Source organism: Salvia splendens, chromosome 5 (genome assembly GCF_004379255.2).
Source record: "Salvia splendens isolate huo1 chromosome 5, SspV2, whole genome shotgun sequence".
Taxonomy (NCBI): domain Eukaryota; kingdom Viridiplantae; phylum Streptophyta; class Magnoliopsida; order Lamiales; family Lamiaceae; genus Salvia; species Salvia splendens.
In genome coordinates this window covers 9,481,244-9,496,137 of record NC_056036.1, presented here as the reverse complement: position 1 = coordinate 9,496,137, position 14,894 = coordinate 9,481,244, and the positions used below count along the sequence as shown (strand labels likewise).

Below are 14,894 nucleotides of genomic sequence, written 5' to 3'. Positions count from 1 at the left end.
TAGAAATGACAAGGCATAATATAACCCATCTATATTTGAAATTCTGCTGCTACAGACACTAGATAAAGAACAAAAAATGACTATACTTTCCAACATTTAATGTCTACAAAGAAGAGGAAGAGCCACTGATATATATATAATAGAATATGTATCTAAGCTATTTGATATACACAATGATTTTAGCAAAGAGAAAGATCACTGGTCCAAAAAATCAGATCATGTCAAACCTGGGAAAATCTTTGTAAAGATTCCAAGAGATTTTCTGTATGCTAGAGCTTAATTACTCTTCAGCTAAGACGCTGCTGCTGTCGTTAGCTGATAAAGAATGGAGAAAGAATACGAGTAAAACAAACCTCTATAACATCCCTAATCCGCCCTGAACAGATACTTCAGATCTTCCACTGTGAGTCGACTCTGTCTGGTGCCTGTTTCGTCCTCTCCAAAAGCATATGCCACCATCTTCCTCTTTTTTTGCTGGAGCAGACAAAAACATGTGCAGAAACGTCGTCAAAGTGAGAAAATGAATAATAATCTAGATGATGGAATAAACTTGTCTACATCTAGATGCATGGTACAACCACTCCGACTGGGCTTTATATTAATCACAGTAGGGATCTAATTAAGTTGGATACATTGGAGTGTGCCTCATGAATGATTACATGATCAAACAAGCTTCATATTGTTCAATTCACCCAAATTAAACATCATATTAAAAGTTAAAGTTTAGAATTTTGCGAGGAAACGTACAATAAAATATATATTGGAAAGAAAATGTACCTGTAGGGCTAAAATGCGATCTTCGACTGTGTCCTTCACAGTTAGCCGATAAACAGAAACTGGGCGTTTCTGACCAATACGATGAGCTCTATCTATAGCTTGATCTTCAGTCGTCGGGTTCCACCATAGGTCCAGAAGGAGCACATTGCAAGCTGCCACCATGTTCAGCCCAAGACTCGCAGCCTTCAGAGACATGATCATAACCGAAACCTGAAGATAAGCTTTTCACAATTAAAACCAATATGACACGAGGCGACGATAATCAAAGTGCCAGTTGTCATACAAACCTCAGGCAGAAGATTAAAATCTTTAACGGCTCTGTCTCTAGCAGCAATAGGCATCGTACCATCAAGTCTACGATATTGAATGTTATTACTTTTTAGACATGATTCAAGCAAATCCAACATCCCAGTCCACTGAGAGAACACTATGCTTTTCTGCCCCACAGCCTGGACCGAATTGTTGGAGTCACTGCATAAGTGTGATGTTCTGCTGTCATCCCCGGATTCAGAACACAACTTTTTTGAGCCATTGCCACCTCCGATATTCTCTGAGGAACTTGTTTCGGTGGCACAATCCTGTGGTTTAGAAAGGGACAGCAAGATGTTGAGAGCAGCCCTAATTTTTGAAGAATCTTGAGGACATCTCAGCAATTGAGGTTTGGAAGCTTCAGCGACTCCGGAACCAGGGCATTCAGCAGTACTCTCCGTACTCAGTTGACCGAACATAGCAGCCCGTAGTGTGGTTACAGTAAATATACTAGACATTTTAAGAGGAGTTTTGCATTGCTTGGTTGGACACTCGGTGTCATCACCTGATATATGCTCGGATATGCACTGATTGCAAAAAACGTGTCCGCATACAGTAACAGCAGCATCTTCAGGTGGATCCTGTAAGGAGTAACGTTATAAACACAAAACTTACTCTAGTAATTATGAGAGGTGGAGTAGTTTACAAATATTGGAATTATTAAGTTTAGAATGGATGATAGATTTGATTGGTTTCAATGTAAAAATTAACGAGAGAACCATATGCATTATGCAATACAATAATGTAGAGATCAGTCTCGAGGTTCATTGCAATTGTAAAATACAGAAAACTGAGATTTATGAGGATTTGTAACACTCGCAAGCTACCAGAACCTTCCTAAACCAACAAAAATCTAACAAGAATTTTTAGTTGAGCATTCTAGACAATTTAGAAGAAGAAAATAGACTAAAAACTCAAATTAGTGCATCTGCATTTAGAAGCTTGATGGATCTCTCAAATGTGAAATACGAACCTCCACAATAGAAACTGAGAACCACAAAAGAGAAAAGCAAGCAATAGAAACAACTTTTTTAATAAGGAAATAAAGAGAACCCCTAATTAGAGCAGTATTACCAACATGACCCACAAAAAAGAACTGCTTACATTGCAAATTCCACAGATCGCCAAAGAACCTTCCAAACAATGCAGAAGAAAACTTTGTTTTTCCTGAGGAAGCTTCTTTACTGTCTCAATTGATGAAGCGGTTTTTGCATTAGAATTATAGCCTTTAACAAGAAGAGGGTGATCACAAGCTTGTCGAAGCCGTAGAAGCATTAATAATATGTTGACATAATTCTGTTTCACAGTGCCAGCTGCTTGATATTCCTATTATATAAATAGAAAAAGAGGTTAATATTGAGATCAACCTATATCCATGTATAACAAGAGATCTGACCGAAGCGAAAAACATACTGCAAATTGAGCACGTGAATCAGCCTCGAGCCTGCAGTAGAAATCACGTTCATCCTTGGAAAATTCAACCTTTTTCAGTTCAATAGTTTTTGGCGGGAGATCGATAATCGGTTCTCCATCAAGAAGTGTACCTGGATTAAAAAAATTCCACTCAAACAATATTAAGCTCTAGAAGGAAGGATGCTCATTCGGTTAAACTGAAGAAATAATTTCCAAGCCATTAAAACTTTCACTAAATGGCGAAATAAAGCTAGCACGGTTACCACTTTTAAGTCAAGTCCTCTAGGTCAACAGGTAGAATATAGTCTATACTATGCAGGACAGCAGGAAGAGAAGCAATTTATTAACTTACTTACTAAAACTACATAAAACAATAGAACTAGATCCAATGGTAACTTTTACCCTTTGTTCGACGCAACATTATAGTTTTCAGCACCGCTTGTAACTTTTTGTAGCCATTCCTCGGATTCTTATTGACTGGAACCTTTAGTTGCTCACAGAAAGTCCTAAAGACGGCATATGGCTCATGTCTGAGAAATCTGAAATAGCTATAAAGATCATCTATTGCATTCTGGATAGGAGTCCCTGATAAGCACCATCTGCGTTTAGCACGAAGACCCCAGCAAGCCCTAGCTGCTTGAGTTCGGTGATTCTTAATACTCTGAGCCTCATCCAATACAACCCTAAACCATCCAACCTGGGCAAGAGGACCAGATGCATTTTCAAGCGATTCATTGTCAATTCCTTTGCGAGTCTTCTTACTCTTAGATGATTTCTTGTCAAACATAGTTTCTTGTAGCTTTCTTTTTCCACCAGATGAGAAGTCTTTATATGACGAGGAACCTATGAGATCATCATTTTCATTAACAACAGGCTGTTTTGGCACCTCCATGCTCACAATTGCATATGTTGTAACCACCACATCGTATTTGGTCAGTTCTTGTGGATCCTTTGTCCGATTGCTTCCATAATATACTAGAACAGAGAGATCAGCTTCTTTAGTTACTTTGTTGTGCAACTCTTCCGACCATTGGCGGAGGACACTCGTTGGACATACAATAAGGGTGCCGCCAGACGGCCTACCCTTTGCTTGCAAAGGTATCTTGCAGTTGTTGATAGGATATCCATTAGCCATAACATGTTCAGCTCCTTCCATAGCATGGCCTTTTTCAAGAATACCACCACCATCATCATCCAAATCTAACATCTCTGTCACACTTTGTTTTACATTAGTTTTAGAAGCTTTAGACAGAGGTGCCCTCTCCTTTAGAATGAGTGCAATTGTTGATATTGTCTTTCCAAGTCCCTGTAAAAAACCGAACATGAGAATGGTTTAACGGAAATCACCATGGAATATACACAAAAGAAGAAATAAGCAAAACCACCAAAAGAACCTGATCATCTGCAAGAATTCCACCAGAGCAACACGCACTCCTTGTTTCCTTGTTAGCCATCCAAGATAAAGCAATACGCTGCAAGGAAACTCAAATATAAACAGTTGAAATTTAAAGTATAATTAAGGAGATGCAGTAGTATTTTAACTGCAGGAGATATTCATGGTCCCCAGTATCTTTGGCAATCTAAAAATTGAGATAGTTCTACCACAAAGAATCAAACTTTAACTCAAATTCCTGACAGCCTGATGATTACAAACTGCTCTAGGGTCTCAACTAAAGTAACATTCGATGAAACGAAAGATTGTTTTAAACACGAGTTTTAAATAGACATAAACTAAAACAGATGCAATACAGAAGATAATGGTGCAGCAGATTGTGAGTTATAATTTCAATTGTTATCATTTACTAATAAGATAGGATTTGATATCCTTAATTTGTTAGTATTTGATAACTTTGATTTGTTTAGTTTGGATAAGACTGTCTACATATTGTGGAAGTCTCAATAGATACAGTTATCTTTTGGAGAAGATCACTTTTGGGCGGAGGAAATCCATGTATGGAGAAATTTGTGGTCTCACAAGAGGAGTGTTTCATTTTCTTTCCTTTTCAGTTTAATTTCTCCCATTCAGTTATTTCTCTCATACATCTTGTGCTATTACATGCTGTCAATTTTTATCAAACATTTGGAGTGCACTGCTGTTTCTTCCCTCCAAATCAAACACGAAAGTATTCACAATAAGGATACCCACACAACACATTTACAAAATAGCAAAATTACTATCAGATAAACACCAAAATCATTGTTCTCAAAATGAAGTGAACATATGTACCTGGTGTTTCAGCAGGGACACAGACAAAACTCCATCTGGTGGACAAGCTTCTGATTTCGGCTGAGAAAGATCCTGCAATGGATCAAAATCTTGTATTAAGTATTTTCTCCAAGTAATCAAGATCACACACTCTCCAAGAAATGGCCTAACGTATATTTCAAGTACAGCAATTCTCCGCCTCAGTATGAAAACATGAAACTACAACCAGTAAAACATTATCACTCCATTTGAAATTAATTATATAAGGAGCATTCGGAAAGTCCAAAAATAGTAAAAAATGCCAGTACAAAATGAGAGTTTGACAGAGTAAGTGTGGGTAAAATGAAACCCCTTGTGATAATAGGAATGTTCCTCACAACAATTTTTTGAAAACTGCAGCAAGCCTGTTTTCCTTTTTCTACCTGGAAAGGTTCTCACCCACTGGGCCATCCTCACCTCCAACTGAAGGCACTTTGGTGCACAAGTTTGGAAAAGGGAAGCTGTGCATATTTTATGAGAAAAATACAAGAGGATTTGGTACTGTATCTAATACGAGGGGTTTCCATAAAATAATTGTTATCAGAGAATTTTCATGCATTTTAACCCATTAATTTTTGTATACGAAAAATAAATCAATAAATCAGCTTAAATATACATCCCAACCCCACCAAATAATAGCAATCTCCTCCTACAACTAGATGATAAAGTTCAGAAGAGGACTGAACTTGAAGAAAAAAGTTCTCCCTTCCATCCACCAATAGTTGGCTCACTTTGACCGGGCACGGATTTTAAGGGATGTAATGGAAAGTTAAAGGAAAATGATAGTGGAACTGGAAGGTGGGTCTTACTTTTATAGTATATTAGTTTTACAATAAAGATAAAGTTAGTGGAATGTGGGGTCCATTACCAAAAGTAGTAAAAAGAGATATGAGACATATATTGGTGGACGGACGAAAATAGCAAAATGGGGCGATTACTAGTGGACGGAGGAAGAACGGAATATTTTTTCATAATCACTACATCCTAAGGTTGAAGTCACCAAAAGCTAAATATCATTACATAAAAGTTAGTTTGTTGAGTTCAACTACTGAGCTGGTCGAAGAATATGATTGATTGAACTGAACAACATACCTAGTTTAAAGCAGTAATACATACATAGGCTACACAAAATATACATGGAATGTAAAAAAATGTACTTCACAGAATGATGGCAACAATGGGCAGGAAAAAACAAAATGTTAATTCAGTTGTAGATGTGGAACATCTGTCAATCAGTATATTTCTTGATGCTTTACATCATGAGTCATAACAACTAGATTATAAATAGTTAACTAGTGGTTGGGTACAAAAAAAAAGTTTTAACATAGTTCATTTGTGCCAATAGAGACAGCATAAGGCTGAACAGAGATTCACCTGCAATGCAACTCGGAAAATGGCTCTTTCATCATTTGGTTTCCGCCTTGAATGTGTTGTTACCGTTTGGGTTCCGGGCTCCCTAAACATCATAACTTGTTTAGTGACGACCGACCTTTCACTCATTGCAACATGATTTGAACGTGCTGGAGCACTCATATCTTCAAGAATACACAAATCAGAATCATCCTCAGCATTGCCTTGATCGGATGTCTTACTCTGAGCCCCTTGGTAATTGACATTTGAAATATGACGTTGGGAGAACTTTGGCACCTCATTTTCCATCTTTATGATATTACTCACTGAGCTAACTGATGGGGGTGGTATAACTCCAGGATGCTCCGAAACCTGACGAAGAGGTTTCCAATTGTGAGCAACAGCTGCAGAACTTTTAACAGAATTATCACCAGCCATACCAGGAGAAGGGTGAGTTCTCCTTGACTGAAAAAGTTCATCTTCTGTTTTAACCTTTGAATTGATACCATAATTCTTAGACGAAGACCACTCTGTGCCTTGACGCCCATTCATGGCATACTTGACTACTTCAGAAGCTCTGGAAGCTATGTCGGAGGATGGTGTTAAGAAGTTCTTCTCAACCTTAACGTGACTTTGTATTCTGTGGTGCTCATTGGAAAAGGTATTAAAAAGATTTTCAGTCTCATTTCCACTGGCGGATTCTCTGGCAGGCATAACACCGTATTCCATTCGAAATGGATCTCTATCACGATTCAACTGTCGAAAATCTGAAGAGTCTTGCTTATGAATAACATTACTGAAACTGCTGAAGGAAGATGATCCAGTGCAGTTGTGTTCCTCAAACAAAGCTAAGTTAGTGCCTTTTTCATCAGAAGACTGTTGAATAACAAGGTTAGCACTATCAAAATTAAATTGTTCTCTGTGACTAGGTGTCTCGAATGGAGCGTCCTCATAGTCATTGTTGTAATAAGGAGAGGAATTATGGAAATCACCACCTATATCCATATAGGAAAAACTATCATCATGACTAATCTGTGATGATGAAGGCTCAGGCATTTCAGAATAAGTTAAGCTGGGATTCCAATCATGTTTCACTAAACTGTTGGCAGTGGCCCACCTAGATTCTGAGCATCCAATCTCTTCTTCTTCCCACAGCGTCTCAGACATATCAAAACGACCATTGTCTAGGCTAAGCTGGGGCGAAGATTCAAGCATTTCACCATCTGGATTGCAAGAATTCCTAGCAGATTCCACAAAACCATCTGAAAGCAACCGCTTTGATTCTGAGGCTTCAAAGTTGTGCTTGTCATTAACCAAGAAAAAGTCTTCTGAAGTCTGCATTCCTATCAAAGTAATATTTGACAATGATTGAAATGTGTTACATGAAGATGGAACTTTTAACCTTATTGATAAAAAAAACACAAGTATAACCAAAGATAATCACTGCTCTCTTAATGACGAATACTATAATATTTCATATTGGAAGTTAATGAAACAAATGGTTGCCACCACTCCTCCATACCACACCAATTCCAAGTATGATGACAAACATGCATTACTTCGAAACAAAAGAGGCAGAAACAAAAAAAAATGCTTACCAACCTGTTAGGTCATTATCACGAGATAAATTATCCACCTTATTATCCTGCAATTGGAAGTAACAATGTTAAAACTGAAACAACTTCCCATGTTCAAATTAGATCATACTACATGTTCTACATGCACACAGATGCACCACAAAAACTAATAGAACACTAGGGAGTCATAATGTGACAGTATCGCGAATACTCTCTCGACATGCCTATGAATGCTCCAATTCAGTAAGAAAACGTAAGACTCTATGCCCCTATATCTTGCAAGTGATATACGTCGTTCATTAGACCAGTTCAATAGTTCAATGACTACACACACACACAGCTATACACCTCCAAAGATCAACTCTTCAAGTGTCTAAGCCCGGTAAACACAATATACACCTGGCAAATCAACTTCAAGAAAAAAGGATATCTACAATCCTTCAAAATTATGTGGTATAAACATGCAAGAAGCCAGTACAACTCGGATCGAACACAAAACATAATCTTGCATGAACTCAGGGAACAAGAGGCCCTGCAACATTACACACAAAACTGCAACAAAACCAAATTTCACAGCAAGTTGTAGCTAGTAAACAAATAGCCATCATGGAAACAAATCAATTCATCCTCGGACACCAAATCACTAGCCCCAAACCCATCAATTACAGTTCCCGATAAAAAAAAAAGGAAAAATTGAAGAGAGAATTAACCTGTGGAGGATTAGAAGGCTCGTCCAAGAGTCTCCAAAGAACATCAATATCGATTACATCAAACTCGTCCGAAGCTAGTTCCTTCTCCGCTCTACAAAACTCAACCGCTGGCGATCCCTCTTCTGCCTCCACCATCATCATCACAAACTCAGCGCCACTTAAATTAACTTTCTTCTTCACAATAAAAACCTACTGAAATTCCACCAAATATAATCTTTAGCAGAAACACACCACACAAAAACGCGGAATTGGGTAGAAAGAAAAGAGATAAATTCGGCGGCGATTTGGAGAATTCCAAACAGCCGAGAAAAAGGAATATGAATTCCGAGATTAAAAGGGGATCGGTGAGTCAATATGCGCGGCGGTAGGTGTTTCGCATTTGGAATAATAAAATATTAGGAAAGTAACTACTTTGGAGAAAAAAAAAGTCATATAATTTGAACACCATTTCTTAGAAGAAGACTACATTGATTTCAGCGTTGGCAACGCGTGAGTATATTTGTTATCTCTCTGCAATCTGACTGTCTTCATTCACCGTCCAAATCTTAAAAATTTACTGGATTCTGTTGGAATTTATAAATTGTATTTCAGTATTACGTGAGAGAGAATAAGATAGCGATAACATTACTTTTGATTTTTTAATTTTTTCATATTTATTGAGATATGGAGTACTTATAAAATGACTAAAAAGGAAAATTGAATTAACTTTAGATAGAAGAAATAATTTAAAATGTTTGATGAACAAAATTTGCAATTGATTTGAGAATGGAAGGTAATAGTTATAAAATTTTGTACTTAAATTTAAAGTTTTTAGTAGTACATCATACAAAGTCCTAATTTTGCAATCGAAATATACTGACTATCTCGATGCTGATTGTTGATATAACTCCTTCATTTTTAATCTCAACTGGTTGCAAAAAATTGTAGAGTGCAGAATTAAAATTTAGTTAAGTTAGATTAAAATAGGAATTATTGTCCAAAATTAGTACTGTTAGGAATTATTTAGGCAAAATCTAACCATTTTCTATTTTTGAAATTTTCATAATAATTGAGTCATTTAACAAATACTTTAAAATGAGTAGTTTATTTTTTTAACAAATACTAGTACCTGTTTACTTTGATTAATTTTGCTGGCCTCCAAATCTTTAGTAAATAAACCTCAAAAGCCGATGATTTAATTGCAACAAGTGAAAAACATAAATTGAGAAAATATATTTTTTTATTTATAAGGTAAATATAGCTTTTTAAAATAGTAAATTATAAGAAATTGAAAAGGTATTTTTACTTTTGCTCCATCTGTAGATCAGTAGCTGTTAGAAGAAGATATATTGAAAGAATTATACAAAAAGTATATGTGTGGAGAAATGGTAAATATATATTTTAATAATTAAAAATATATTCAAATATCCTTCTTATTAGAATTAGAATTTTTTAAAAAAATGATAGTTATTGCTTTTATCCCTATGTTTACCTCATTCCGGAGGTGCTCTAACAAAAATAATTGGGGTCTAAAATGAGATTAATAGAAGTCATGTGTATCCCCAAGTAAAAAGAGCTAAATAGAAAAGAATGGTGTCAAAACCCACGACACAGATTCATCGCATTGCCCAATTTCAGGTATTTTATCTCTGAAATACCCTCAACTGCGTGTTTCGTGTGCGTCGATTGCTATCTAACTATAATTTCATATTTCAAAGCGATTTCAGCTTCAATTGTGATTGGAATTTTTTCAGTTCTGTTTCGGAAAGGTGCTGAATTTTATCATTTTGCTCGTCTGCTGTGCTCAGTTTTGGATTTTGATAGTTGAAATAGCTGAGTTATGATTTATTTTATCCTATTGTTTAATTACTTATGAATATACTGTATATTGTTTGTTGTAGGATGCTCAGTTTGAGGCATTCTGTTGCAACTATCAGCAGTATTGGATTGCAGTCAGTTGAATTTAGGAAGAATAGGTATCCATGTCTGGTGGTAAGTTTTTTGCTGACTAAATTTTCTTTTTCAACCTTTGCTTCACTAATATTATCCTTTGAGGTTTCTTGAATGCAAACAATATACCCTTGAATTCTCCTTTTTTCACTGTTTATAGGATCTAGCAGCACATAAGTCTTAATAAACATTAGTATGTCTAATAGTATAGAGTTTTTCAATGCCAAGTGAATGTAATAGTGCCAAATTTTAACCAACAATGGCACATGGAAATATCAGTAGGGGCAAAATCATGTTGATGATTTGGTCTGTGATCGTTAAACTGATCTAGAATTATGTTTGGCTCGGCAGCTCTGCTAGATAGTTAAAATCACTGTATAGAGGTTGGATGCATTGAGAATTGAATTTAACGTTAGAAATGAGAAACATGCATAAACACGAGTTACACATTGTATAAAAAACATGAATTCCGCGAATAAGATATGAACGATTGGATTCTAATCTCATGATTTGTTCATCTCATATTAATGGAAATTTTCATGTTTGTGTGCATGTGTAGTTCGTGTTTATGCATGCGATAGACGATGAGACAGAGGAAAATCTTGAAAATTGAATTGTACTGAATGCGAAATCCTCTAATGAGGCCAGCGGTGAAATACAGTTCCAAAATCCAAGACCAAGGACACACTGCTCACTACTTGAGGAGCTATATATTACTACTACTATAGAAGTTAGAACTACTTATAAGCTCCCTCTAACTTTAACTGATAAAAGTTAACTCTGACAAATCTCTAACAACTCGACTCCTCAATGAAACAAATAATTAATGATCAACGATCTCTATCATCATGTTTCCGATTTTTCATGTTAAATCCAATTCTCACTAGATATTTTCGCTCATTGCATAAACATACAGCTATAGATTGTTTGTGGGCATATCTTGAAACTATTCACAGAAGAATTTAAAACCATAGTTACATTTCTGAGGTTGAAAATCTCCATAGCTTAGTAAGGGTTTGAAGGGAACAATGATACAATATATATCCAGAAGAGATGGAGCCGGTTAATTTTTATTGGTTTTAAATTTTTAGTCTAAATGATCCTTGATTATGATACAATCAAGAGTCATCTCACTAATGCATTAGTAATATTTTCAGGAATGTGCTGCTAAAGGTCCTCGGCCAAGGTATCCTCGCGTATGGAAAACCAAAAAAAAGATAGGCACCATTTCAAAGTCCATAAAGCTTGTTGAATGTGTAAGCTTTCGACCCACATGATCTCTAGTTATGGGTAATAGTAGAATCTGATTTTTTTTCTTTTACCCGCTTTGCTTCAGATCAAGGGATTATCAAATGTGAAAGAGGAAGTATATGGTGCTCTTGATTCCTTCATCGCCTGGGAACTAGAATTTCCCTTGATTACTGTGAAGAAAGCTTTAAAAAGTCTCGAGAATGAAAAGGAGTGGAAGAGGATAATTCAGGTGACAAAATGGATGCTAAGCAAAGGGCAAGGAAGAACTATGGGGAGCTATTACACTTTACTGAATGCTTTGGCCGAGGATGGAAGGCTCGAGGAGGCTGAAGAATTATGGCAAACGCTGTTTACTCGCAACATAGAAAGTATGCCACGCATGTTCTTTGAGAAGATGGTTTCCATCTACTATCACAGAGAAATGCATGAGAAGATGTTTGAGGTTCACTTCTCAATCTCTCTACACCAAGATTTGCACCTTTTTCTAGTTGGTGTGAAACTTAGGGTGCTTTGCTCTTAAAATCACGATTTATGATGGCTAAATCGTCTTCCTCTATGCAGATATTTGCTGACATGGAAGAGCTCGGTATCAGGCCAAGCGTGGCAATTGTGACGATGGTGGGGGATGTTTTCAAGAAACTCGACATGCTGGACAAATACGAGAAATTGAACAGGAAGTATCCTCCGCCAAAGTGGGAATACCAATATATTAAAGGCAAGCGTGTGAAGATAAGAATCAAATATGCTGATGATCAGACTGAAAGCAACAGAGAAGTGAATAGATCTGCAATAGAAGCTGGTAGTGATGCAGTTGAGCTGCATGACAATGCAGAGGTTAGTGGTGACAATTGCGATGACGAAACTAACTTGTATCTACCTCAAACAACCCTTGAAGATTGATAACTGTATTTTATTAATGGCTAGTTTTGGTAATCTTGTTGTGTAGTACATGATTCTTTGTGTGTGCGCCTGTGTGTGAGAGAGAGAGAGAGAGAGAGAGAATTTTATGTCTGGACGAATTATTTTTGGGTCACCTTCCAAAACCCTCAAACTCAATAGCCACATACATGAAAAACCATTAATAAAATGATTAACATTATTAAATTACCACTCCATGCACTAGGATACCTATCCATAACGAAGGTATATATAAGATTCAAATTTCATCCCATTTATATAAAAGCACTAATTAACAACAAAACAAATTGCATCTAGCTAATGGATTTAATTCACCACAACAACATAGACAAATATTCTTCTTTTTTCTACACATTCCTCACATTTAGCTTCCTCAAAGCCCCCCCCCCCCCCCCCCCCCCTCATTTCATTCTCAAATCCATCATCAAAATTCATGGCATAACTATATGGATCATATTGGAACCTCACTTCTTGTTTGCTCGTTGCCTTTGTCGCCGCCGCTAGTATTCTCCAGCAGAGCCTTCTGCAGTGGCTTTGAATTCTTCCTAGTCTTTGTATCAACCCCATTTTTCACACAATATTCGAACCACTTAGTTTTTCTGGAGAGAGGAAAATGTGAATGAGTTGCATTGCAAAGAGATTTCGTGAATATATATAAACCAGAAAATGGAGGGCCTCAATTATTCCATGAGAATTGGAAAGAAATGAAAGAGGATTGAGCTAAAGACAAGAGACAAGAAATGTTAAAAAAGTAAAGATTTTAAAAAATCCTTAGACCATCCACAACGCGTCTCGCGCCGGGCTCGCGTCTCGTCTCGGAGAGACGAGACCCCCGCGAGACGCATTGCAGCGGCCATCTCGTCTCCAGCTCGCGACCGGCTCGTCGCGTAGCTCGTCTCGGAGAGACACGAGACGAGCTGTCTCGCCACGCGCCCGAGACACGTGGCACGTCCCCATGCGTGCGTGACGCCCACTCGCTGGCCCGCGAGTGGGCGTCGTCACTGATGACGCAATAATTCATTTTTTTTTTAAAAAATCGATTTTTAATAAAAAAAAATTTTTTTTTTTTCAAACGGTAATATTACCGTTAAATATTTATTTTCATTTTTTAAATTTTTAATTTTTTTACTCTATAAATAATTCTATTCCATACTCATTTCAAACACAAACACACATCTATTCCTCTCAAATCCTCTCTATCACTCCAATTTCCATCTTCAATCAACTCAAACAAATGGATCCTTTTGAGCAAATGCGCCAATTAATGGAACAATCACTCGAAGAAGATCGACGACGAGAGGCGGAGGAAGCCGCACCACCCCCACGACGCTCCCGGAAGTACATCAATCGGAACCGGGAGGAAGCCGCCGCACGGTTAGTACGCGACTACTTCTGCGATAACCCGATTTGGGGAGATACCTATTTCCGTCGCCGTTTCCGCATGCGGAAACCGCTATTTCTCCACATAGCGAATACTTTGGCGGCCAGGGAGGAGTTCTTCCGAGAAGGATTCGACGCGGTCGGTCGTCCCAGCCACACGACGCTGCAGAAATGTACTGCAGCCATCCGGCAGCTTGCGACTGGACAAACGGCCGACATATTCGACGAATACCTGCACATCGGAGACAGTACTGGGCGCTTGTGCTTGCTCAACTTCTGCAGAGGCGTCCGGGCAGCCTTCAGTGACGAATTTCTCCGGAGGCCAACCACGGAGGATTGTCAGTTCCTCCTCAACCTGCACGAACAAGTGCACGGATTCCCCGGGATGCTTGGCAGTGTCGATTGCATGCACTGGCAATGGAAGAATTGCCCGGTGGCTTGGAGGGGTTCCTACACGAGCGGCCACAAAGGCACCCACCCAACCGTTGTACTCGAGGCCGTTGCCGACTACCGACTTTGGATCTGGCACGCGTACTTCGGGGTCCCTGGCTCGAACAACGACGTAAACGTGCTCCAACAGTCCGACCTCTTTACCGAAGTTTTGGATGGTAAAGCGCCGGCCATCAACTTCGTCGCCAACAACCGACGGTATAAAATGGGGTACTATCTCGCCGACGGCATCTACCCGAAGTGGCCGACCTTCGTGAAGACGTGCGGCAGGCCAGCGAACCCAAAGCAGGCTCTTTTTGCGCAGAAGCAGGAGGCTGCGCGCAAGGATGTGGAGAGGGCGTTCGGGGTTCTCCAAGCGCGCTTCAACATCATCAAAGCCCCGGCTCGTTCGTGGTTCATGGAGAGCATGGTCGACATCATGTATACGTGCATAATCTTGCACAACATGATTGTCCGAGACGAAGGACCCGATGCCGGAAATTGGTTCGACCCCGAATCCCCCGGAAGCTCAACTGCAAGTAGTCCGCCGCGAAGTGGAGCGCATCCATCTATACAAGAACGGTTGGCTATTCGGGCAAGGACACG

General features: G+C 38.4%; 2 protein-coding genes across 4 annotated transcripts; one reads left to right on the top strand and one right to left on the bottom strand.

Annotated features, from left to right (window-relative positions):
• Positions 1-63: 63 nt before the first annotated feature.
• On the bottom strand, positions 64-8,852 carry LOC121804547 (helicase-like transcription factor CHR28). Of its 2 annotated transcripts, none has more exons than XM_042204136.1 (11): positions 8,382-8,852; positions 7,693-7,739; positions 6,119-7,437; positions 4,727-4,798; positions 3,894-3,971; positions 2,902-3,805; positions 2,500-2,630; positions 2,191-2,412; positions 1,065-1,667; positions 778-987; positions 64-474 (listed from the first exon to the last, which is right to left on the bottom strand). In XM_042204136.1, exons 3-11 carry the CDS (start codon positions 7,433-7,435, stop codon positions 367-369), a joined length of 3,645 nt encoding a protein of 1,214 aa, XP_042060070.1. In that variant the 5' UTR covers positions 7,436-7,437; positions 7,693-7,739; positions 8,382-8,852; the 3' UTR covers positions 64-366. The 2 variants fall into 2 exon arrangements, with proteins under 2 accessions (XP_042060070.1, XP_042060069.1); XM_042204135.1 differs by having other exon boundaries at positions 7,697-7,739.
• Positions 8,853-9,901: 1,049 nt separating this feature from the next.
• LOC121805871 (pentatricopeptide repeat-containing protein At4g21190-like) lies at positions 9,902-12,494 on the top strand. 2 transcript variants are annotated; one of them, XM_042205896.1, is made up of 5 exons: positions 9,902-9,998; positions 10,262-10,352; positions 11,468-11,566; positions 11,647-12,003; positions 12,123-12,494. In XM_042205896.1, the coding sequence occupies exons 2-5, from the start codon at positions 10,263-10,265 to the stop codon at positions 12,459-12,461; spliced, it is 885 nt and encodes a 294-aa protein (XP_042061830.1). In that variant the 5' UTR covers positions 9,902-9,998; position 10,262; the 3' UTR covers positions 12,462-12,494. The 2 variants fall into 2 exon arrangements, with proteins under 2 accessions (XP_042061830.1, XP_042061831.1); XM_042205897.1 differs by lacking the exon at positions 9,902-9,998 and adding an exon at positions 10,001-10,129.
• Positions 12,495-14,894: the final 2,400 nt, after the last annotated feature.

Coding starts and splice junctions, on each gene's coding strand:
- LOC121804547 (XM_042204135.1), bottom strand. CDS start 8,522: ATGATGATGGTGGAGGCAGAAGAGGGATCGCCAGCGGTTGAGTTTTGT. Junction 7,438..7,696: donor TCGTGATAATGACCTAACAG/GTTGGTAAGCAT, acceptor TTACTTTGATAG/GAATGCAGACTTCAGAAGAC. Junction 4,799..6,118: donor TTTTCCGAGTTGCATTGCAG/GTGAATCTCTGT, acceptor GATCCATTGCAG/GATCTTTCTCAGCCGAAATC.
- LOC121805871 (XM_042205896.1), top strand. CDS start 10,263: ATGCTCAGTTTGAGGCATTCTGTTGCAACTATCAGCAGTATTGGATTG. Junction 11,567..11,646: donor CCATAAAGCTTGTTGAATGT/GTAAGCTTTCGA, acceptor GCTTTGCTTCAG/ATCAAGGGATTATCAAATGT. Junction 12,004..12,122: donor TGCATGAGAAGATGTTTGAG/GTTCACTTCTCA, acceptor TCCTCTATGCAG/ATATTTGCTGACATGGAAGA.